This window comes from Suncus etruscus, chromosome 1 (assembly GCF_024139225.1).
Source record: "Suncus etruscus isolate mSunEtr1 chromosome 1, mSunEtr1.pri.cur, whole genome shotgun sequence".
NCBI classification, from domain to species: domain Eukaryota; kingdom Metazoa; phylum Chordata; class Mammalia; order Eulipotyphla; family Soricidae; genus Suncus; species Suncus etruscus.
In genome coordinates this window covers 113,015,673-113,041,825 of record NC_064848.1, presented here as the reverse complement: position 1 = coordinate 113,041,825, position 26,153 = coordinate 113,015,673, and the positions used below count along the sequence as shown (strand labels likewise).

General features: G+C 38.3%; 1 protein-coding gene across 3 annotated transcripts in view; it reads right to left on the bottom strand.

Moving 5' to 3' along the window:
* LHFPL3 (LHFPL tetraspan subfamily member 3) overlaps positions 1 to 13,323 on the bottom strand; it is a 650,778-nt gene extending 637,455 nt beyond the window's left edge. For all 3 annotated transcript variants that reach the window (XM_049783636.1, XM_049783642.1, XM_049783630.1), the window contains exon 1: positions 12,794 to 13,323. In XM_049783636.1, coding sequence (XP_049639593.1) covers positions 12,794 to 13,238 — 445 coding nt within the window. In that variant the 5' untranslated portion in view covers positions 13,239 to 13,323. The remainder of the gene's footprint in view (positions 1 to 12,793) is intronic.
* Positions 13,324 to 26,153: the final 12,830 nt, after the last annotated feature.

Below are 26,153 nucleotides of genomic sequence, written 5' to 3'. Positions count from 1 at the left end.
TCCCCTAAGAATATTATTCTATAGTTTTTCAATTTCCAACCCAAAAGCCTGAAGGCTAAAGGTCATCACTCTCTTAGGAGGGAAGGGTTCTGTTCTTCTTTCACCAATAGCCACAAAGGCCTAGAGTTGAAAGAACTAAGCACATAAAATAAAAATTAAATAGCAGAGGCCAGGGGGAAAGTACAGCAGTTAAGGTGCATTTCTTGTATGCCAGGGTCTCAAACTTAATTTACCTGGGGGCCGCAGGAGGCAGTCAGGGTGAGGCAAGGCCGCATAAGGGATTTCGCTTACCAAATATTCGCAATAAAAAATCGCATTAGTAAGAAAAAAAATCGCAAAAAATTGCATTAAACATGTGCATATCCCGAATGGAACTGCTCGGGGTATGCGAATGTTTAATGCGATTTTTTTTTTACTAATGCGATTTTTATTGCGATTATTCGGTAAGCGAATAATCGCAAATACTGCGATATTTGAAGGCCGCTGCGGGCAACAACACGTTGTACAGAGGGCCGCAAACGGCCCGCGGGCTGCGAGTTTGAGACCCCTGTTGTATGCAGTTATTTCTGATTTGATCTCCAGCACCGCATGGTCCCCAAGCATTGCCAGAGCAGCCCAGTAATTCCAGAAACCACAAAGCAGTCATTGTTTTCTGGGCCTACACACTGAATGGCTAGTCTGGAGGGGACTCAGGCTTCCTGATTATGCTTGGAGACACCCAGAAAAGTAAATGTAATAATGTTTTTAATAGGCAATCACCATATTCGCACCAGGCCAGGTAAATAGATTCACTCCTTCCTCAAAAGAGATGTAAACCAAGTTGTAAAAAATCATAGGTGTATAGCAGGAAACAGTAATCTCCGGAGAAGAGTGTAGGACAAGTCCCCACCCTGCTGAAGCCATGCCTGCTGCATGTATCACCCAAAATCACCATTTTTGCCTATAATCCTTCCTCACCACTCCTCTACCATTCTCTTCAGGAGCACCAATCTGACCAAATAAAGGTATGCCAGTATTTGGGCTGATATTACCAGGGCTTTTTGGAACTATTGCAGGCACCTTCTCCCTGCATCCTCCTTCATCTTAGAGGCCTGGTAGCTAAAAACATACCTCTACAAGACACAGTATCAGTAACAGTACTTTGAATTTCTGGACATCTTCATTTGTTTGATGTCATACTTATAGGAACATACCAATTTAACACAGTGGACAAGTAACAAAAACTTACTAAACCTCTGCCACTGTATTAATGACCTCATTGGAGAAACAATAATTTTCACAAATGTGCTTGATAGCGTACTTTTTTCCATCTTTTTAAAATTTTTCCTTCTCTTCCTTTTTCTTTTTTCTTTCTATTTATTTATATAGTTTTTCTCTAACTTATATGGAAAAATGTAATATTGTCAACTATGTCAACTATGTGATGTATTTTCTTTAAATAAAGAAAAAGTTAAAGTTCTTAATAAATTAGTAATGTACTGTGCAGCTTCACAAGTTCCTCTTGTAGATTAAAAGATACAGGACAGTAACATTTGGGGTCCTTCATTTCTGTTTGTTCCCTTTATGAAGTGTGATGACTATGATGATAACAATGATGGCACTCATGCCTAATAGTTATTAGCATTTTCTGTGTCTGATCATGAGATCATGATGATGATGATGATGATGATGATGATCATGAGATTATCAGAAATAATACTGGAAATGCTAACCAAAAACATAATGATGGCTAGGCTAAGTGACATAACTACAATATAAGTGTATATCACCTTATTTTTCACTGTACAAGTTCAAGCTTGCTTCCTTAGAAATCGTGCTTTTACAATACACTTAAGACAATACTGCACAACACATTAGGGAATAAATTCCAAATGAATTCTTTATGTTACCATAACATGTGACATATATGTGAGAAGTACTCTATTTCCAGAATAAGTGTATCATTATTAAATTTTACTATCTAGAAACAATATTTTATACCATTTATAAAAATCATAATCATAATCATAATATTCTATACACATTAAATTCAACCCAAAAATTCTAAGTTGCACCACAGCAGTACTAGATGCTAGACTTGAGATTTTTCGCTTGACTTTTTTAGGCACAGACACCAGCATACTGTGAGTCTAGAGGGGGGGTTTGGGTCTAATGAGAAGGAATTCTTAAGAGGATTCAAAGGAATTTATTTTTATTATGAGTGGGGGTAAGGCCTTAATGCTGTGCAAAGAATTGTTATTTCTCGATATTTTCTCTGAAGAATTTTTACATTTAAGATAAAGTAGAAATCAGATTGAGTTTAGATCTTTGGTTTATATTTAAGTAATACTGCATTATAACATAATATTAAAGTTTTAGAAACATGCATTTTTAAAAGTAGCATTAGGGTATAAAGACAGCATAGAGGGTAAGGTGCTTGCCTTGCATGCAACCAACCCTGGTTAGGCTCAAGCACCATGTGTTCCCTGAAGCTTTACTGAGTGCAGCTCTGAAGGTTCCTTAGCACCATTAGGTATTAACCAACTCCCTAAATCAATGTATCTATTCCATTAAGTTCACCACCAAAAGTCATATGGAATTTACATGTTTTTAATAAATTTCAATAGAAAATATTATGCTTGAATACAATATACCTAGATTCTTTGTTTTTTTTTTCATATTATTACTAGAGATTGAGATATGCAAACAGGAGTTAATAATAAACGTAGGTGCCCAATTTTTTTATTCTGATAATGTGTACTATTATTTTCTACTCACGTTGAAAGTTATCATAAGCACGAACATTCTGAATAACCCCTAGAGTTTCCCAAAAATGAAATTGTCAATTCTACTTTTTCTTATTCTTAAAATATGTTCAGGCTACTGCAGAAACCACATAACACACAGTTCACAACCTCCAACATCAAAAAGAACTTAGAATCCAACAAGTCAGCTTCTTATGAGTTCCCCAGTTAGGTCTCTGGTAACAGGCTAATTTCCAGGGATGTCCAAGATATTTTAAAGTGTTCATAATGGTTCTGGCAGGGGAGTGAGAAAACCAATGAGTACTCTTTTAAAAAAAAAAAGTAGGCTACTGGAATAGCAGGATAAGGAAATGCAAGGCATCAAAGAGGGTTTACCTAGATTAACCTGAAACTTAGAATGCAGAAATAAGAATAGGGAAGGTAAGAAATGGAAGTCAGGGAAGCAAAAATAATCAAATACAGGATAACAAGCACAGAGGACAGGGCCCTCAAACATGCTGGCGGCAAAGGGTACCATGTACTTAAACATCTGAACCATTGAACCTGAACTAAAAGCATGAGAGCCAAACTCTAATAACTTAACTTTTAAATGTGCCTGGGTGAGACGGTGGGAGGAGGGGGGTTAGAATGGAAAAGCACTGGTGGAAGGGGAGTCAATACTGCAGACCGGACCTGTGCTGATAAGTCTATGCCTGAAACACAACTATGAATAACTTGTAAATAATTGTGCCTGTATTAAAAAGTATTTTCTATAAAAGGCTTCTTGAAAGTCAAAAATGTTTCTTTAGAAATGAGATAAGTTGTAGAGAATAATGGGTAGACTATCAAAGCAAGACCCAACAGAGGAGATAGCTTTTCTCTGCAATCAAAGGAACGTTCCTTTCCTATTGCATGAATTAAGGTTAAACTTCTTTTCTTAAATCTTCATATTTTATATTTTGTCTTCTGTCCCTAGAATGTTATCTTAGAAGAAAGTGTTCTAGGGTAGAGAATGACTCTGGATTGACCCTAATAAAGACAAAGTTCTGAGAAACAGGAGATAACAGGGCTAGAGCTCCCTCTAGAGCCCATATTGCAATCAATGGAGGGTCTTTAGTAAAGTGTGTGAACTTAGGGAGAGTGGATTCTGACCCATTTACCCATGTAGCTCATCTTGTTGGAGAATGTCTCTCAGAGAATTAACAGTCTAGAAATGGATGGGCTTCACTTGGATCTACAGGATGCAGAGAAATAGCAGCTGGTCCAGAAGTGCTCACCAGCATATCTCTTCATTGGAATCTCTAGATGCTGAGACTGATCAAGCGTGGTTATTTAATAAGTTCTCCTGTCAACATCAATTCTGGATACCAACCACAAAAAGGATCTTGTTAAGATGCTCAACAAAGAATGTTCATGTGTTTACTATTCAGAAATTTGGGTCACTATCTTAGCTGTATGTAGTGAAAGCTATTCTTATTTTATAAATGAACTTGGTATATACATATGAAGAAAAAGCCATGCTAGATTTTATTTTTTTTTACATTCTTTTTTTTTTTTTTTTTTTTTTTTTTTTTTGGTTTTTGGGCCACACCCGGTGACGCTCAGGGGTTACTCCTGGCTATGCGCTCAGAAGTCGCTCCTGGCTTGGGGGACCATATGGGACGCCGGGGGATCGAACCGCGGTCCGTCTCCTAGGCTAGCGCAGGTAAGGCAGGCACCTTACCTCCAGCGCCACCGCCCGGCCCCATTTTTTTACATTCTTTAAACAAGTTATAGATATACAAGAAATTAACATGTTTGCGAAAAACAAAAAATCATTATCCTCACCAGTACAAAATTCTGAGAATCCCTTTGTTTTTTTATTACAAAGAAAATTTGAAATGCACAAATATGGAAAAGATTATTTTCAACATATTTCAACTATATTTAATATATTAAAATAATATTACAAATATGTTTCTGATATGTTATGCAAGCCTGAGGCTGTTTATTTTGTTTTGGATAACCACAAAAATTATTTGGGGGTCATGCCTGATTTTATTTCTATAGTATTTGAATAAAAATGCCCAAATGTCTAAGAACTGATATAATCACAAGACTATCTTGCTCACCTTGTCTTCAAAACAAGACTTGATTTTTCAAATTCATCACACTAAAATTATTAAGCAGTTCAAAATTATTCCCAAAATATATTTTGCTATTTTGAGTCATTAGAAAAATACAGTGGATTAGCTAAAGCATGTTTAGATAAAATTAACTCTTAACTGAGTATGATGTTTTATGTAAGTTGTGTAGTGTATGTTTCAGTCTACTAAATTTTCCCAATGTAAACCACCTCTATAGTCCAGTTCTCAATAATAGTAACAGTAATAGTAATAGTAGTTGTAGTTGTAGAGAAGCAGTAGTAACATGATCATAGCTTGATTCACTGTTTATTGTGTCTGAGGTCCTGTTTTTATTTTGTTTATTTGCACAAATTTTGATTGTAGTAAATATTCCAGTTCTCTGTTTGCAATGCATCAATACATTTTAAAGTATTGGTGATATAAATTTCACTGGATTTTGATATTGTCAAATTCCACAGGTTCTTTAACCTTGAATTTTTTGTGTATTTGCTATCATACCTAATTTACATTTGGTGTTTCTTTTATGCTCCTGTCATTCCTCACAGATGGATTTATTTGCTTGTTTTTCAAATACTGAGGAGTCCTTCAAATGTATATAATTATATACATTTCCCATTTGGGTTTTGCAGTCTTGCTTTTATGATCATTAAAACCCAAGAATGGTACCGGTGGAACACCTCCATTAGGTTAATTTCCAGAGTCCACACATCTGAACTCAGATACATTATGGCCTATATATATTATGTAGTAAGTTAGAGAAGCACTCAATTCCATCTCAACAACTCTGTCGTGGAAAGGTTTGCCTTCTTCATTCGTTCTCCCTATATTTTACATAACTGATGTCTGTATATCAATTGTTATATTATTCATATTCCTCTTGCAAGTTATTCAGTTTTCTGTTTTATTTAATTGAGATATGAGAAATGTGCTCAATATTACTATTTAGGACAGCTTAAAAAATAGCACAAAGAAAGTACAACTGGGAGAAGGCTCAAAGGGTCAAAGTACATGTCTAAGGAGCACAGAGTCACAGGTTTGGTCCTGGCCACTTTATGATCTCTGATCCTGGCTCACTGTATGAGCACTGAGTGGCCCTGGTGGCCCCCCATCACTGCTGCTCCCAACTCAAGCTATACTGAAAGACTGAACACTAAAATAATCAGACCATATCACCAGGTCCCTCAGCACCACTGTATTTATAATTCACAGTAGAACATTATAGAACTATAGTTATAATTCAAATTCATGATATTATCTGAATATTTAGATATTGGAAAATTGTTTTCTTTTTGAAATGTCCAAATGACAGCTTGTAAAAGCTTCATATTTAAGTCATCAAATAAAATGTTCACTATTTGTTATGAACCAGCCTCTTACTTTTGGTTATAATTAAGACTTTCTTGTTAGTGTAAAGACTAAAGGTCAGGTCCCATTATCAAATAAGAATTCCAGTGACTCATTATGAGAAAAAAAAAGATTAATTAAAGCTAGTGCTGACCCCCAAAGTTCAAGCATATTATAAAAATTAGACTTAAAACATTCCAGTTATTATACTACTAAGCCCCCAAATTAAAATTCTGTAGCCTTCTTTGCTTCACGCCAATGTGATCAAAAGTTCTCTCTATTGCTTTTCCCATAGTTTATCTCCTCACACCACACACAGAAGTGCACTGAGCCACACACTGCAAGTATAGCTATATGCTCTGCTGTTTAATTTTTATCTTTATTTCTAAATTTTCTCACTGTAAAAGATGCCTTAGGTATATACACATAAAATAAAATATAATGACATAGCTATTTGGAGTCTCTTTCCAAGATCATTCCTCTTTATTAGATCAAACCAAATAAAAACAGTAATTACTAAACAAATTTTTCACCTTAAGAATCTAAAACCACATTCTCATTAGATACACACATATACAGGCATGTACTTATGATTTATTTAAGTATATAAACATCTTATTAACATTTTAAACAAGGGGTAGATATTTAATTGTAATCTTACAACAAAAAAAGGAAAAGAACCTGCCCAACATATACTGAATGGATTATGTGGGACTGTTATTTTATCACAGATATCTACTTAAAATTTTCCTGTTACAAAAATAATTTGTTTTGACATTCACAATAATATATTTTCTAACATCTTTCAATTGTCACATTCCTTGTCATATTACAAAAAAAAGCAGTTACTAAATTCTCATTTGAAATCAATTTTTAAAAGTTTGGTTGCATAAATAGAAATTGGTTCTAAGTAGAACATGTTTGAAAGTGAAAACTATCCTCATATATGATATACACTCATCCCTCTGCATCTAAAGGAGCGTTTAAAACTCTCTGACAAAAGAAAAGCCCTTCTTTAGGAGTCTTCCCTAACTCTGAATGTTTGTAGTTTTTTAAGGCAAACCCTGAATTTCTCATATGTCCAGTTTGGGCCAAATGGACCTGGTCTTAACTATACAGTTTGCAGATGAGTAAATGCCAAGTTTGTCTCTCATTCTTCCAAGCATCCCTGTCAACGTCCTGAAGGCACAAGGGTCCAGACAAGTCTGAAAATGGCTGATGTGTGTAACAAAAGTGAAAGAAAAAAAAAAGAGAGAGAAAAGCTCAGAAGCCAAGTACTATATTACCTCCCTAAAGATACATAAGAAAACCTTCCCTGGTCTTCTGAAAAAAAAAAAAAAAAAAGCCCATATGTGTACTTACATGAAAACTCTTTTTTGAGGAATCCCATTCTTTAAGTGACAAACTAAAAATAAAGGGGGAAGTTCACTGAACTCTACGCTAGAACTGACTATATCCCAGTGTTGAAATACAGTCAATTATCCATTCATCAGAAAACCTTCCATTTGGGAATCAGCTCTTCAGTCATGAAGCTGTCAAGTCACAATTATTATCATCAAAGAAGTTTGAGAAACTTCTTGAGGGACATAACCACTGCCACTCAGTGATTACTCCTGACCCCGCTCTCGAGGATCACTATTGGCCGTGCTTGGGGAACCATGTGGGATACCAGGAATTGAACCCAGGTCTGCTTGTACAAGGCAAAGCCGTACATGCTGTGCCCAGAAAACTATCCCAGCCTCCAGAAGACTATATTTAGTACAATTATTTCTGATGCCACAAACCAATGAGAAAGAGAAACGGCATGGCTTTCAAACTATCTGAATTCCTTTTGTTAACAAGGCATGTGAGAAAATGTAAATAATTAATTTCTCCTTTCTATATATTTTTGCTATACTTTTGCTATATTTCATCACTCTTTAAGTTCCTTGATTCAATAAAAACTTATTTTAGGGGCTGGAGTGATAGTACTGTGGTAGGTGCTTGCTTTACATGTGGCAAATTCAGTCCTTAGCACCATATTGGGTCTCCCCAAACTCCAGTAGGAATGAACCCTGCGAACAGAGCTAGGAGTTAGCTCTCAGCACAGTTAGGTGTGTGCAACTATTCTCCACTCCCCCCCAAAAAGAATAGCCATACCTAACACTCACACATTATACTTGTTTATAATGTACTGGATTCTGGTCTTGGTACACATGTAAACTCATTTAACACCAATCTCCTGGGGTAAAATAGCAGATATTGGGCTGGAAAAATAACACACTTGGTAGACTGTCTTGCACAGGACCAACCCAGGTTCCATCCCCAATATCCTCTAAAGTCCAAGCCTGCCAGAAGTTATTTCTGAGAAAGATCCAGGAGTAACCCCTGAGAGCTATTGGGTATAGCCCAAAAGCCCAAGGGGGAGGAGGAGATAACAGATATTTATTGCTTTACAGAATTTTCAAGGCACTAGAGAAAATACAGATCTTAAATAAACATCAAAGCACATTAGTCACTGCAAATATTGGTAGGATATGTAAGAAAGCAACATGAGGGCAAAAGTAAGAGGAAAGAATAACACTGCAAAGGCTCTTTTTGCAGGCCAAGAAATGCTGTGATTACCTCTGGAGATGCTCATCTCACCTCAATGACAAATTTACAAAATTCAAAAAGACAATTTGGCTAATATGATCAGGAGGAGAGATGGAGGAGATAGATCAAGGGGCTAGTGTACATACTCTGCAAACAGAAAGCCTGAATTCAATCCCCCCAAATTTTTGATTGCATAAGTACCAGCTGGGAGTATCCCCTAAACACTCCAAGTCAAAGTGTGGAGAAAACTAAAGCTAATTATGAAAATTTAGAAACTCAGCCCTTAATCCTTGCCATGGGACCTTGCCATTTGAGTGGTGGAATTTGGGGAGAGAGGGTGGCAAGGAGGCACATCTGTTTGTGCTCTGGACTTACTCTGGAGGGCCCAGAGCACCATATGTGGTGCTGGGGATTGAACCCATGTCAGTTGCGTGCAAGGCAAACACCATACCCATTGTACTATATTTTCAGTTCTTTGGTAGTTTTTCTTATTGTTACATTTATTAGAGCAAGAGGTAAAGGAAAATGCAACCTTTTCTCTCATACTGTCCAAAATAAGAAAGTCTAGTCGAGAACAGTACCCTTCAGAAATAGGTACATCAACTGACTTTAATTAATAAGTTCATGGTGGACAGCTATAAAACCTTAAACTGACCCAGTGCTTTGTCTTACTATTTAAAAAAGAAAAAAAAAATACACCTTTAGAGGCTTGACTATTAATAAGACCTAAAAATAGACTGAAATAGTTATTTTATGAACAAAATTAAAACAAAATCAAATTTCCAGAGCACAATATCCTTTATATCAGAATATTTTAAACTTGGACTTTTTATTATACCACTTGGCCAATACAGTTCTATCTCCTTTGTAAAAATTATAGAGAGCATTTCACCAAAATTCTACAGAGAAAACAAGGTGTCTAAAGAAGTCTTGCATCTATGATTATTCAAGTTATGCATTACTTTTACATCTTCAGTGTTTATATAGAAGTATATCTGTAAGTAGTATGACATATTATTTCCTAATTCTGTCATTCATTATATTGAGGTTAATAACCATTTTGAGGGTAGAGCAATAGAAGGCAGGTGTTCATAACAACACCAATAATCTAGATAGAAGAGCAACATCATTTTCAGGTCCAATAAATTAACTATTTTTTCTACTTCATTGTTCATAGTTATAAAAATTCTTGGTATACTGCCAAAATAGGTCTCCTATTTAATCATCTGAATATTATCATTTAATCTGAGTTGTTATATTCTAAATGGCTCTGATTTATAATGGTACTATATTAAAATACACAGGTAACTAAATACACAAGTTAATAATTTTGTTTCCAATGAGCATTAAGTAGTCTCAAGTAAGCAAATAGTTCACAGCAAATTACACTTAAGATTAGATTAGCCTAAATATACTTAAGTTATAAAGTATAAGAAGTCTCTGGACACCAAAAACCATTAGTCTAAAAGTTAGACATTAAGCTGTATAAGTAACTTATAATATACTATATTAAATTCCTTATTATTTCGTATTTTAAATTAAAACCTAAAACTACATTAATGTGACATTTTTCAAAACTACTTTTTATGCCATTCCTTGAAATAGATGTGAAATAATTGACTTTGATTTTAATTACCCCATCAGAATTCATTCTTTAATATACTTCATTAATAACTAAAACTCTCTTTGCATAGTTTATATATAAATAAGACACCAAATAAATTACAAATAAAGTTTTTTAAAGTATACCTAAAAATTAAAGATGTGAAATTCACTAAACATTAAGTTACTTTTCTATATATGTATACATATATATATATATTAGTACAAAGGCTATTATCACAGTTTACACTGATTTTTGAGAAACAGGATGCAAATGTATGTCAAATTTCATAAAATATGACATTTTTAACTCATAATAATTTTTATAAATTCTATCCCAGAAAGAGAAGGAAACAACATTATAATAGTTCACTTTGTATCAACTTTAAAGTTGATTATTATTTTCCAAAGATAGTATTTCTTTTTCTTAAAAAATTTTAAACCAGTATATAAAATTTTATAAAAATAAAATATTTAGGAATATGTTGTTGAGAATTCACCTACAAATTACTCTCAGACCTTTGAAAAACAATCTAATTTGAATAACCAGTCTAAATAGGTCATGTAACTTAGAAAAATTAAAATTAGCTGTGCAGGGTCAATTCTTTTTCTAAAACATCTGCATCTTCCATGTCCTACCATCTTCAAAGTCAAACCAGAGTCAGGTGTCAAGAACAACTATGAATCATGAATTTTGTTCAAATTTCAAAGTTAATGTGCTCCAAAGTCACCATTATATATAAAGACATGGAGAGGGACTTGCTTTCCGAATGGGAGGAGGGTGTAAAAAGCAGAAGGAAAAGCTAACGTTTCCGGAGACTATGTGAGGGAGGTGATTCTCCAATGAAACTCATTTTTTGCCTTTTACATGCATGTTCAGAATACAAGGCAAATCAAAATAGCAGAGACTCACTGACTCTAAAGCAAATACTTCCATACAAGTTGAGGCTTCCAGAGCTTCTCTTTCATCCAGCTAGCAATATGCAATCATAAGCCTTGACACTAGACACTTGACACCTTTAAAGATTTAATCATCCTGCAGCACTCAGGTAAACTGGGATCAAATCCCTACCCTCTAGGAAATCTTCACTAGTTACTGAAAAATGACAAAACCTTGGCAATAACATCTTAGGACAATGAAAATAAAAACACAGTCCAAACACACATGATAAACGTTGACAGCCTGAGACACTGCACACACACACACACACACACACACACACACACACACACACACAACACACACACACCCTAAATGACCCATAGGATCACAAGGATCCCAACAATGTCGGAATAGGAGGGTGGAGAAGTTTCTAGGGCTGAAATGTGTCTTAGGAAGGCATTTAAGTCAGCTAGCAGAGAGAAAAGTGGCGACCTGGGAGCCAGAGAAAGCGGGCAGTTTTGTGACAGGACTCTACAGAACCACCGGGAAATGCATCACCATCCTTCTGTTAAAACTTTGGAGCCTGGAATGAGTACTAAGATATTTAGCAACCGTTCGAGCATACACATGGGCAAAGAGTGATCATCAGATGCTAATGTAGTCTGGGTTTCCTTCTCTGCCCAGTTCCTAAAATGAGATATCGACATCTTGCTTCCCTTGAGACCTCTCGCAGTAGAAAAGACCGAATGTAAGGACCCATGCTCTGGGAGGAAAGCCTGTTGGAAGACTGGCATTCGGCAACTGCTAAGGAACCTTTTAGATACATGTTTTTCCCCCTTAAGAAGGTGAATGAACACCAGGACAAAAATCAGGACTTAACTCTCTTCCAGGTGGGTGATGAACACATTATAGATGCCGGGATAGAGGAAAACAAGCCAACCACCTAATCCCTGCCAATCCCCAGTAGCAGGAGCAGAAAGATCCCAGAGACTGGCTCCATCCACAACCTTCTTGCCAAAGCCGATTTGTGCAAAGTACACGCGCGCATTACACACATTTACACATACACACGCGCACACACACACACACACACACACACACACACACACACTCCTGGTCCCTTGCACGCCCCTGGAGCGGCCACTTCTCTTTCATTGGGGCCAGATTGGCCCAGCAACAGTGCAAGCTCCAGGGCGCCCCTCTGGGTCGCATCCTAGACATCGGGGAGGCTGTGCAAAAGCCTCGGGACGCTGTGCACGTGCCGGTGCTGGGGGAACCCCAGGGGTTCCGGTAGTCCCAAGGCTCTCGCCCCCCTCCACACACACACACACACACACACACACACACACACACACACACACACACACACACACACTCGTCCCCCCCTGGTCCGAGAGGCTGAAGTTGTTGGGCACCTCGAGGCGCATGGGGACCGAGTCCCTCCCACTCCCGCCCGACCCGGACCCGGGCGCCCGGGGGACCCCCCTCCGGCTCCCGCGCAGCCCCACCACACGCCTCGGCGGAGGTGAGCGCAGACTCACCGGAGGTGAGCTGCATCCAGGCACAGATCTTGTACACGGTGGCCGTGTTGCAGAAGAAGAAGAGGGTGAAGCAGACGATGCAGGCGATGATGAGCATCATGGAGAGGCCGATGAAGAAGGAGGCGGCTTTGAAGGCGCCCGAGGGCAGCGTGGAGAAGTCCGTGAAGCTGCCCCTGCAGGTCAGCTCCCGGGAGAAGCCGTTGCCGATGCAGTAGTGGAAGAGCCCGAAATAGCCGGCTTGCGGAGTGTCCACGCCGTCGCCGATCCAGTAGGGCTGGATGAAGCACACCACGTTGACGATGGCAAAGCAGATGGTGAAGATGGCCCACAGCACGCCGATGGCCCGCGAGTTCCGCACATAGTTGGTGTGGTAGAGCTTGGCAGCCTCCTGGGCCGGGAGCATCGCGGCGGCGGCGGCGGCGGCAGCGGCAGAGGCTCCGGGCATCTCCCCCTCCGCCTCCTCCTCCTGCTCCTCCTGCTCCTCCGGCTCCGGCTCGGGCTCCGGCTCCTGCTCCTCCTGCTCCGGCTCGCTCGTCCTCCGCCTCGCCCGCTCCCCCGCCTCCCCTCGCGGCGCCCGGGAGACACGCGCGCGCTGCCACTCCGCTGCCTCCGCCTTCAGCCCAGCGGCGCCACTTTCGGAGTCTGCACCGTGGCTGGCTCCCGGGAGGAGGAGGAGGGCGAGGGCGGGGGGCGCCGGGCACCCCACCTCGGGCTGCCACGCGAGCCCGGCCTCCCGGGGCTCCTCCCGCCGCTACTACGCCCCTCCTCGGCCCCCCTGTGCGAGCCGCAGCCGCAGTCCCGCTCGGCGCCCCCCGCTCCGCTTCCCGCCTTCCGCGCCCCCCGCCACGGGACTCCCGGCTCCCGCAGCCCGCTCCGCCGCCTGCCACCACTCCGGGGCGCCCCTCCTAAAGGCGGGGTGTGCACCGGCAAGCGGTCCTGGAGTTTGGAGGAAAAAATGGGGTGGGGGGGATCTCCCTGTGTACCCGGCGCGCAAGAGGCGGGTTCGGGGAGCAATTTTTTGCGGCGCCGCACAGACACGTGCTCCGACCTCTGCGTCTAGGCCGAGGCGCGAGGGACCGCGCCGGCAGGTGCGCTGACACTAGCCCCACAGGACGGGACAAACTGCTCACCTGAACAGGTTTGCTCAGGACAGCCACCGAGCCGTCCCACTTGTCCCCGCACACACCTCCTCCTTGCCTTGGCTCAGCTAGGTGGGGAGAGGAGTTGGGCAGGAGCCTAGAAGACCTGGACGTGGGCAGGTGGTCTGGCATGGTCCGTTTAGTTCCCTGCTCCATGGGGCGAGTTGCTACTTCACCTTTGCCTTGGAGACCCTCCTTCAACAGGGCTGCGAGTGGACGCCAGATTCTTGCCTTTAAGCCACGTGTCTTCAAAATCTAGACTTTCAGCCAGAAATGGGCCCTGTGGAACAGGAAAGTGAGCAGAAAGTGAGCCCAGAAATATGTCATCTACCTGACGCAAGCTCGTTGGGCGTGTGTTGTGGTGGCTATACACAGATGTGCATTGGCAAGTTCTAGGGTCCGAGCACTGTGCTCAATGCAGAGGAGACAATAGGAACCTTGGCAAAGTAGCTTTTTCCTCCTTCAGTAACTAGGCTTATTTTTCAAAGTAATTTCCACCAAATGATCCGTCTGTTGAAACTCTTACATTTTCATGGGACTTGGTTTCACAGCCTTACTTTGTGCCATGTCCCTAACTTCATCTCTATGTTCTTCTAAAAAAACCTACCTTCCAAACTCCAATTCTTTATTTCCACTGGGGGCTCCTTCTGAATCTGAAGTACATAAATATGTACCCCAGCAACAGATTTTAGCGACTGTTTTGAACTACATAATGATTGCTGAATTTCTAGGCAGGAAGGAGAGAATTCTGCTAGATTTTCAAACCTGAGCCCTTATTATAATGCAAAGGCATACATGACCCTTCTTGACACCATCTTTTCATTTTGCCCAATCTGTCCACCATCTTCTAAGTGCAATGAAATACTTTATATGCCAGGTGAAATATGAAACTCTGAGGAAACGATAAGAAAATTTAGAATGGTTTCGGAAGAGGAGAGCTCCAAAGGTATTTGCTGCATATGTGGCATTTATATGCAAGAGCAGGCATAAGTGATGAAGACTTCTCTGCAAACCTGATGACTTGACATGGTATAGGGGAGAGTGGAATTGAGGACACATGAAGTAAAGAGCTCTTAGTGAAACTGGGAATGAATTTAAAGAGTGCTGATGTGTGGTTTTTATTTCTTACACATTTAAAATTCTGGTGTTGCATTTGAGGTCCAAAGGCAGAATTTAGGAGATCAAAAGGACAAAACGAAACAAAATCATTACATGTGCAGATTTAACTGATTAAGAATTTCTTATAAGTATGATTGGCGACTCAGAAATTATTTTAAAAGTCAGAGGGAGTTCAGGGAGAGGGCTCAAAAATCCCTAGGGCATACTTTTAATGCTTCAGTTCCCGACTTCAATCCCCAGGACCACATGACCCAACACCAGTGTCACTGAGTGATGGTCTGAGGGTCCAGCACTACTGGACCATTACTTCCCTAAACACTGCTTAGTAGACAAAATAATTTAAAAATCAAAAGAATCAGAGGGAGTTGGTGTTGGGGGGGGAGGATGACCTAAATATGAGCCATCCCAATATAACACTTGCAAGTCTCTAAAAATATAATATGTGATGATGCATCATCAGTGCATTGGTGGCATTGAAAGGTCAGGAATCCTGTTACATTTCACTTGTCTTAACTTTCAAGTTTTTGGTAAGTCCGAAATTCAGAAGAATTTAAACATGCAGAAAAGAAAGAGGAAAGGTGAGGGTAATTGGATATATGGGGCCATCTTGTAAGCCAGTGTTTGTGAGGCAGAGATAGCTTTAAGCAAGAATTGGCAAGTAATTTCAAATGACACTCCAAGTCCTCAAACACTCACACCCCCAGCCTTTTGCAAAGTTTACTTTCATAAAAATAAAAATAAAACATGCTGGGACACTCACTACCTTACTCTTCTCATGGGGTGGTAAAAGAGGACAGGTTGCTGAAAGACAAAGACAGAGAATCCAAAAAGCCTGGTTTAGACCTCAGTGATTAAACTCCACTACAGGACAAAGAAAAGAGTAGCAAGTGACTCAGATTAACATGTTGTAATTCAAAGAGCATTTCTATTTGAGTCATTCTCATGAGAGCCCTTTTCTTATTTCAGGTTTGGAATTGCCTCTGGATTCCTGCTCAGAATCACTATACCAAGGGGGCAGACTCAACAACCGGAAACAAACCTGTGTTGGTATATTGCTGAAATGAAGTAATCTTTCTGAGAATTTGAGCGGGTCCTCCTTGAGATAATGAACTGAAGAACCCTGTCAATGTTCATTCCCCCAGTTTAAGCCTGCCCTGCACCAAAGCAGATTTTCAAGATATTCCAATATGCCTAGAACTCAGGATGGCCTAATTCCTCAGTTGTCATCAATAAAAACAGATTATTTTATGGCTTTCCAAATCTCTTCAATGTCTTCTCCCAGCCATGTGGCTGTCAATAACTATCTCAGAGGTGATCTGATTTCACCCTTAATCTAAAACTTTCCTTTAGTAGCCTATATATTGTCTCTAGGAATTCAGACAGTTAAGCATTTGAATAACAGTAAATTCATCAAATACAATGTCACCAAGAAAGCTGGTTTGAGGAAGAAGCAATAAAATTATTCTGATTCATGCTTACCAAGTAACTATTGATAGAAAAGTATTTTGAAACTATATTATGATTAGTATGTGCTAAAATGAGTAGAAGTTAGTGTCATTGAGAATTAGAAACACTGAACAGTTAAACCTCAAGCTTCATTGTTGAAAATATGTTTTTTCTTTCTGCCACAAAGGGTCAGTAGTGAGACCCACTCTTTTCCCAAATCATCTTAATGAATATTAGGGTTATATAAGAGCAAAATGAATGAAAAGCTGTTGGATTGTGTAACCCTACATATTGAAGACTAAAATTGTTCAAGGTGAGTTAATAAACTAAATGTTTTTACTCCAAATTAATCTGTCATGGCATGAACAAGTGTAAAAGGTTCTAGGGTAGAGGGACATGGATGTGTAGCACTGTCTCATTGAATGAGACCTATGGTGAGTGAATAGCGGTTGAGGGGGTCTGTTTGCATATCTAGTATTAGGATGAGGGAGAGGAGGCATCAAATGAATTTTAAGCTTCCTTTCTGAAACAAATTTCTGTTCTACAAAAGCCATTCTAAGATAACTTTATAAAAAAAAAAAAGATTAAATCCAGTATTTGAAAATGAGGTGGAACCTAACATGAGATACAAGCTTCTAATGAAGTAGAAATTTTATTTAAAATTCAAGATTCCTTCTGAAATCCTGTTGTTTTCATTTTTGTTAGATAATAAGTACTTAGTGTTTTCACATGAGTCATTGCTTTGACCTTGGGAAACAGAGAAAACATTGATTTCTAGACTCTTTTCACCAATTTCTGGTGTCCTTACCAAGGTCAAAGTCTGTCCCCACTCCAGAATATAAACATTCTAACAATGAAGCTCTGAGCTATCTCCAAGGGTTTCCATCAACCCTTCCCTCATCTTAGTTTTCTTTCAGTGCTTTTTAGAAATCAGGAAGCACAACTTCTTCAGTCACTAGGTTAGCAATGGCAATAAAAATGAATTGGTTTATTATCCCCTGCAAATCGTGATCAATTTGATCACAAGACTGGTTTTACTGCAGTTCTGTCTCTCTATTTTTCAGTGAGATATGAGTGCCACACATGTAGAGAAATGAAAACTAGGAGTATCAGTCATTCTCATTTTATTTTCTTTTTCTGAACTTGGAGTTTGTGTGCGAATATCATTTTCGTAAGTTTTCTCTTCTTCAGGTTCCATTTGAGAGCATGTGGTTCTTTCACAAGGCTGGTCACCTCCACAGTCTGTGCTAAAAGAATATCTTTGGTAAATTATTAAGCCTTTGATGATTTTAGGACAGTTTGGGTTGAAGGTAAATAAAGAACTCTGTTAAAATAGTACAGTCATATGATCTGTGAGTTTTAAAAAAATCTTTCATGGGGGCCAGAGCGCTAGTGCAGTGGTAGGGCATTTGCCTTGCACGTGGCTGACCAAGGACAAACCTGGTTTGAAAACCAGGGTCCAATATGGTCTCCCAAGTCAGGAATAACCCTGAGCATCACCAGGTGTGGATCAAAAACCAAAAAAATAAAAATAAAAATCTTTTATGGATGCTAAACTTTTAAATTTCATACTTAATTCTGTTCTCTTTGGTGCTAGTTAATCTTTCTGATCTTTAAGACAATATATTTTGCTTATTCTCAATAGATTATTTTTTCTAAATGCTATCCTTTCAAATGGTTTTCTTGAATTTCCCCCTTCAACTTTATTCAATTTGGGCCTTATATTTTAAACAACTTCTCTAATTCTTTAATAAAGGTACTTTGTCCAAAATGCTTGTCTCTTCTGTGTGGCAATCACTTGAGTTTCTCAAACCTCAGGTTTAGAGGTTTAAAAATCTTGGGGCCTGGCATGATAACAAAGTGGGTAGGGTGTTTGCCTTGCACATGGCCAACTCAGATTTTATCCTTGGCATCCCATATGGTCCCCTGAGCCTTTCAGGAGTGATGTCTGAGCATAGAACCAGGAGTATCACTTGAGAGCCACCGGGTGTGTCCCAACCTCTCCAAAAAAATTAAAAAATCTGGTGAAATCTCCAAGTCAGAATGTAGGTATTTTATATCTTGAAATCCCAAATTCTTCTGTAAATACAAAGAAATACTTTAATTTTAATCGTTTCTTTTACAGCTGCAGTAATGTAAAAATAATTAGTCATGACAATTCATTATTTCTGTCAGTGAGACTTACTTTTATACCTTAATCAGTTTTATTTGCTATATAGACTCTTAGTAGCTTTTCACTACAAACTTTTACTTCTAGCCCATACCTCACCATGTGCTGGTTGTTTGTAAGCTGAGATCCTGCTTCAAAGAGTTTACCTGATTGAAGGTGGACTTGTTTTCTCATTCTGAGGTCCACATTAAAGAAACAACTCCTATCAGGGACATAGTGTTCACATAAGAACAGAGTATAAGTTTTTTTAGGAGTTTTTTAAACAATCTCTAAAACTATAGCTCAGATAAAGCATGCAATCTGTCATCTGTACTCCATTGCCTTCAACAAGTCAAAGTTGGGCAAGAGAGATGGTACTGAGATTAAGGTGCTTGTCTGGCATACTGCTGACCCAGGGCTCCCGTTTGATCCTTGGCATTGAATTGACATTTAAAATTGACAAAAGTTTTTCCAGAAGCCCCAAGTGTGACCTGAGCTTCGCCCAACACACCTGAAAACTTGAATGGAAAAAAAGCAGTAGCACAATGGGTAGAGCATTTGCCTTGCATTTGGCAGGCTCGAGTTTGATCCTCAGCATCCCATATGGTCCTTAGCACTTGCCAAAAGTAAATCCTGAGTGCTGTTGGGTGTGGCCAAAAAAAAAAAAAAAAAAGAATTCTTGATTTGATTTTGAGTCACAACTAGCGATGATCAGGGGTTATTTATTTCTCTGCATTCAGGAATCACTGTTGGGGAACTGCAGGAGAGACTTTATGTGATGTTGAGAATCCAACATGGATCTTGCATGTAAGGCAAGCACCTTACCCACTGTACTGTCTCTCCAGCCCCCCCAAAAGTCATGAACTTTAATCAGAGTTATTTGTCCACTTATTAAACATTGACTCTTTAAATGTTTCCTAGAAAAACTATATTCATATATAGACTATTTAATTTGGGGCTAAGTTTGCATTTTGCTCACTTTTTTATTGAAGAATCTGTCATGTTCCTTACTACTATCATGAAAAACTAACAAAATAAAATTATTCCATGAAATAAAAAACTATAATTATTTTTTACTTTATAATATTCAGGTGTCATGTATGAATCTCTTAAGGTTTATGTAATAAAATCATGTATATCAGAAATGATATACATAAGAATTTTCTTTAGTTTGCCCAAAATTAAAATATATGTTGCCTTGCAAATTCTCACCGGATTACAGTTTTTAAAACTTAAGAAGAATCTTGATGATCTATAAGGAATTACACATGTGATCACACATATTTAAGCTGTCATAGGTCTTTAACATCTTGCCTTGTCAGGTTGAAAACATCTTGGACATATGTCATCAGCAAATCATTTTCTCTATGCTTCTGAGCCTTGTTTGTAATTCAGTAATAAATCTATAATACCTTTATTATTTTTAAAATTCTAGTCTATTCAGGGAAATGCTATAACATTATTATTGTAATGGTACTTAAATGCACAGAGTGAATTTTAAAAAGATAAAGCTTAGTTCACTTTCACTTCTGACTGTCAGGAAGTAACAGGAATCATTCCATGACCCTCTAGATGCTTCATCAATAAAATAGAAGTTGCAGATTAAAGTTCTGCGATAGGGAACATTAGAAACAGGGAGATTAGTTCTTCCCTGTACCCTGAAACTGTTAAGGGAGAAGTTTACATGTAAACATTCTTCTAAAAACAACTTCAATTTTACCTTCAGCTCTCCTCCTTTAAAATTAACCTTCCACCAAAGACATATTTTGGTTGTCACAGATATTTGTTTCCTTACAACAGCATAATGAAATCAGTGCATTCTCTTTGCCCTTATAAAAAAAAACAACAACAATCAAACGAGTAATAAAAACAATCAAACAAATCAAAATTGCATTCATTGTCAAAACAACCATTTTAAAGCTCTTAAGTTTGAACAAAGGCAAACAGAAAGTTGAGAGGTATATGAAGGATGCTTGGAATTTGCATAAGAAAAGTAGGTATCTAAGGTTCTGTTTAGGGTAGTTCCTTTTTTTGTCTTCCACTGTACACCTCTCCACCCCACCCCTACTCCTACCCTACTTAATTATCACATTGTTTTAGTAAGACAGAACTGATAGTGAATACCACTCATCTGTTTCTGCCAGAAGAGGAATACTTAATTTGGAGTGGAATACAAAAGTCCATGCCAAACAACATTATTATTGAAATTAGTGAGCTCAGCTGGAAGGGACTATAGAAAGTCCATAGCTCTGCTAGCCTAAGTTCCCACTGAGAAAAAGCAGTGTACTAATTAGAAATGTGATGGTTATACCCTGGGAATGAGAGCATGTTAGAATAACTAGAAAATATCTCTACACATCCCAAGTCAACTAAGGAGTGACATATTCGTTCAAGGAAGAAAAAATAATTTGTACATATAAAAAACTGGGAAAGACTTAAGAAATTCCTGAAGCCATTGTCAGAGAATAAAATTTCAAAGTTTGATGTATTTGAGCATAGGCTCTGTCCAAATGATTTCCTGAGCGCTAACCAGTATTCATTTATTTGTGAGAAATCTCTAAGAAAACAGACTGAAAAGTAAGATATCAAAATAAAAAGTTTTAAGCCTAAGTAGAGGCAACAGTATCCCACACACCATGAGGGAGACAGGTTCTGTAAATTAATTCCACTGAAGTTACTGGAAAAATTTCCTCAGGAGATAAATATCAGAATCTGTAGTTGCTATAATTTATTATCACAAGGTTTAGTTTTCAACAAGAATAAGACATGAAAGAAATAGAAACACACAGGAGAAAAATCAGTCTATGGAAACCAACTTTGAACAGACCCAGATACCAGTTTTAACAGATATAAACTATAAATACCTATTTAAATATATTTTTTGAATGAAAGGAAACCATGTTTAAAGACTTAAATAACTTTAGGGGATAATACTGTTACTCAACAAATGCTTACTTTCAATAAAAAATAAATAAATAAATAAATAAATAAATAAATAAGGTATATCCATGAATCTGTTACTAGGTGTCCCATAATGACAGGGAGATTTTCTGAAAAATAATGGCTAAAAAGCTCTCAACTTTAATAAAAAATATTACTGTACAATTCCAAGAATGTCAACAAATCCCATGTATGTAAAAGAATCCATACCTAGTTCTATCAAACTTAAGCTACCTAAAATAAAGACAAAGAGAATATTTTTTAAAAAGCAACAGATGAACAATCCATAAAAATGTTAGAACACCAGGTGGACTCTATAGGTCTCCTCAGGCTCCCTCGCCCAGGGGCATGGGGAGGAGGGCGGGCAGAGGTCTGGCTTCGGGTTCCCTTTTTGGTTCTGGAGGCTAGTTCTTGCCAGGCATGGGGTTTGGGGAGGCCCAGGCCATAGGCCTTCTTCCTAGCTTGGGGGCTGCTGGAAGGTTTGGCAGGCCCCCACCCATCCCCCTCTTTCTCCCCTGGACTCCAGGCCTTCCCTGGGACCAGTCCAGGTGGCCAGACGTTGAGTGCCAGGTGGACTCTATAGGAGTCCTCAGCCTTACCCCCATCTCTCTACACTAGAGGGGAGGGGCATAGGGAAGAGGGCAGGCAGATGTTGTACTGGGTTGTGTTGGGGCAGTCACTAACAATTTTTTCTTATTGGTCTCCATTTTAAAAACCGCACGGGGGCTAGTGCCCCCACGCGTACAATTTTTTTATAGTATTCTATGCATATATTTTACATATGTATAATATCCATCTTGTATTGTGCCCTTGGCAGTGCCCTACAAAGCTCATTTCTAGTCCTTTACTGCCTCAGTCCCACCATTATTTCCTCCCATTTACTCTTTTTACCCTCAATACTGTACAGGTCAAATCACAGACCAAAGTGGTGCACTGAATTTAACACCCCACTCAACTATTTCAAAATTGTCCTATGTATTTGTTTTGTCTGTCCTTCTCTTTGTTATCTGTTTAAAAAGGAAGTCTGTAGAAGTGTCCCTCCCTTTAAAGTCTATGCTAGAACCAAGTCAAGGGGATTGTTAAACTTGCTCTAGCGACGTCCCCATAAGCACCAATCACACCATGTGGCATTGTTCTTCCTTTATATAGGCACATTAGAATGGGAAATTACTGTACTTAGAGACACGTTCTTATCTAATAGAGATGGGAACACACAAATCTTATTATGCAGTAGGACCTTACACCCTGAACATTGTCATAATGACCTGGCTCAGGCCTCAGAAGAATGGGCATTGTCCATTTACCTCTGAACTAGGGATGCCATCTACAAAGCAACCAAGGTTGTGTACAACATCACCTGAAAGCAATCCTCTACCAGGGAAGACCCTACCACTGCGCTGGCATAGACTTACTCAACAGAGACTTCCCTTAACACCCAGAAGACTTAACAACAACTACCTGCTTTCAGGACCGAGATCTCCGCATCACCCTCTAATTGTGAGGTGAAACTAGAGGACACTGCACACCATCTTGACTTCAATGTAGGATATGCAGACTCCAGGATCTTTAATACAGAAACATGATACCAACAAGAGAGACTGTGTGAAAAATAAAAGTGTATTGGCACTACAGACAATGACTTGGGTTGGACAACCTAGAGCCTAAAGTTGGTCTTATGCCAGAAAACTTCAGGGGTAAAGTCTCCTAGTATTTAGGTGAAGGCTTTTCCTTTCCATGTCCCCTATATTTTTCTGGGCCCATGCAAACAATTGCCACTCTAACACCATCTTTGCTATGCTCCTTTGACTCATCCTTAATGAAATAATGTATTATGATCAACTGTGTTAACAATACTATAGCCTTTAATGTAAAAGGAGTTGCATAAATTTTGTGGCTTTAGGTTGCTTTGTGTACTGCTAAGAAATATTATAATGTACTACAATATGGGGGCTTGTGGGACAAAGTAATTGTGCATGCATTTTATTTTTCTTAATGTTTTTTGGCTGAAAATTCAAAATTAAGCTGTCAGCAAGGGGATTTCTTTTGAGAATTCTGTTTATGGGTGATTGTCTTCCCACTATAACTTCACCTTGTCCTTTTTCTTTGCATCTTTGTTTTCATAAAATTAAAAAAAAAGAATGAGGTTAAAAAAAACACTGGAACAATATTAACACTTATAGCTACTTATTAATAGAACTGGAAACTAGAGGCACTAGAGAAGAACAAACCAATCCTGTAAACCAAGAATTCCATATTTAGGAAATTGTCTTTCAAAATTTAATAGTATTCTGCAATATATTTTTATTTTGGAGGGGAATGAGGGGCACACTCAGCTATGTTCAGGACTTCCTTCTGACTCTGTGCTCAAAAACCATAAGGATGTAAATGTTCAACTCAATGATTTTCTTAGTAGATTTCTACAGTTATACCATAAGGATGGTGGTGGTGCTCGAGGAACCATAAGTGGTACCAGGGATCAAACCTGTATTGGAAAACAGCACCCTACATTCTGTAATATCACTGTAGATTCTACTTTGCAATTTTCATTTGTTTGTTTATTTATTTATTTATTTATTTTGGGGTTTGGGGCCACACCGTTGACGCTCAGAGGTTACTCCTGGCTATGTGCTGAGAAATCACTCCTGGCTTGGGGGACCATATAAGATGCTGGGAATCGAACCACCATCAGTCCTGGGTCGGCTGCATGCAAGGCAAAAGCCCTACTGCTGTGCTAGCTCTCCGGACCAGGAAAGAAACAAATACACTATATCCACTAATCTATTATTTCTTAAAATGCCATGTAAATCTGAAATTATCTAAAAATAATTATCTATTTATATTTTTGTGCACAAATAAGCATCCACATTTAAACACTAAAAATCATTAATGGACCACAGTACAATGAAAAGATAGAGATTATAAGATTTATTTAAAAATAACCTAAATGACGGGGCCGGAGTGGTGGCTCAAGTGGAATGGCCTTGCACATGCTAACCAAGGACAACCATGGTTCGATCCCCCAGCGTTTCATATGGTTCCCCAAGCCAGGAGCGATTTCTGAGCACATAGCTAGGAGTAACCCATGAGTTCATGAGAGTTATTGGGTGTGGCCCAAAAAAATCTAAATGTTCTAGAAATAGCAATGGGTTTTTTAGGTATACACAAGGTTTTTTTAATGTCTTATAAATTTATTTCCTTATCCTTAAAAAATAAAAAACCTACTGATATAAGTTACTAGATACATAAACTTAAAATATTATACTAAGTTACAAGAAACCCAATATAAAAATATTTTATTTCTAAGAAATTCTGGGTAAGAAGCAGTAAGGTTTCAGGATAGGCACAGTGACTACCTAGAGCTGAATGAAGGGTGGGAAGTAGGAATCAACATCATAGGAGCACAAAAGAACTTCTGAAGAAATTTAAGATGTTTTAAGATTAGATTATTGTGATGGTTTCACAACTGTAGAAATCTACTAAGAAAATCATTGAGCTGAACACTTACAATGGTTGAATTTTGTAGCATATAAATCATCTTTTATAAAACTACAAATTAATCCTCTTAATAGTTATTACTTCTTTTAAAATCTGGTTCTTGCAGTTATAAATACAAAGGAAAATTTATAAATACAAATATCAATCTAAATAAATCACCAAGTCAATAGACTTTTAAATTAACATTTCCAGATATAACTAAAAAAATATAAAATACCACCTTAAATATATCTTATTAAATATTATTCACTAATATATTAGGGCAATTTGTTATGCATAGAGACTATATTAACTCTATAGTGTCCTATCTCATTGTAAATTTGGCCATAGTTGACCTAACATAGGATTTTTAAATGTTGCAATGTCAGTCTGCCCTGTGGCAACTCAATTCTCTCACCACTTTTCTCCCTCTGAATTACTGCAACGTTCCTTTATACAGTTGGACCATAATGTGCTTTACTTGGTGCCTAAATGTTATTTACTAGACTGTAAGCTCCGCAAGACCAAAAAAGTATACTGATTCACTGCTGTATTCCCAAAGCATAAAGAAGGCATATTGTAAATATCTAAAGAATAAATTAATGAACTTCCATATAAAGACTGCTTCTATTACATAGTACTTCTTCACAATTTTATTCTAACATACTATCTCATTTTGAAATGTTAGTATCATCAGCACTAACTAGGAAGCTAATTTCTCATTTAATGAGAATAACTTTCAGTTGCAAGTTATCACCACAAAAGAGAAGAGGTAGTTTTTCAATAAAACCAGACATGCTTACCAACACATTTAACATGAAACCCTTTGTCAATCTCAAACATAGTTATTGCTAGCGGTCAGGAAATCATGTAGTACTGAAGAATGAAATATAGGCTCCCACAGGCATACACTCTATCCTTTAGAACCATCTTCCTCACCTCCAGTACTTACTGTTCTATAGATAGAATATGTTTCAGATAATTTGAAATGTGCTTATATTATTTTAAATTAAGATCTAATTAAAATATAAAATGAAAAAGTTTCCTAGAGAACTCACAAATGCTGAAGAATATGTCATGTTGATCTTAGTTT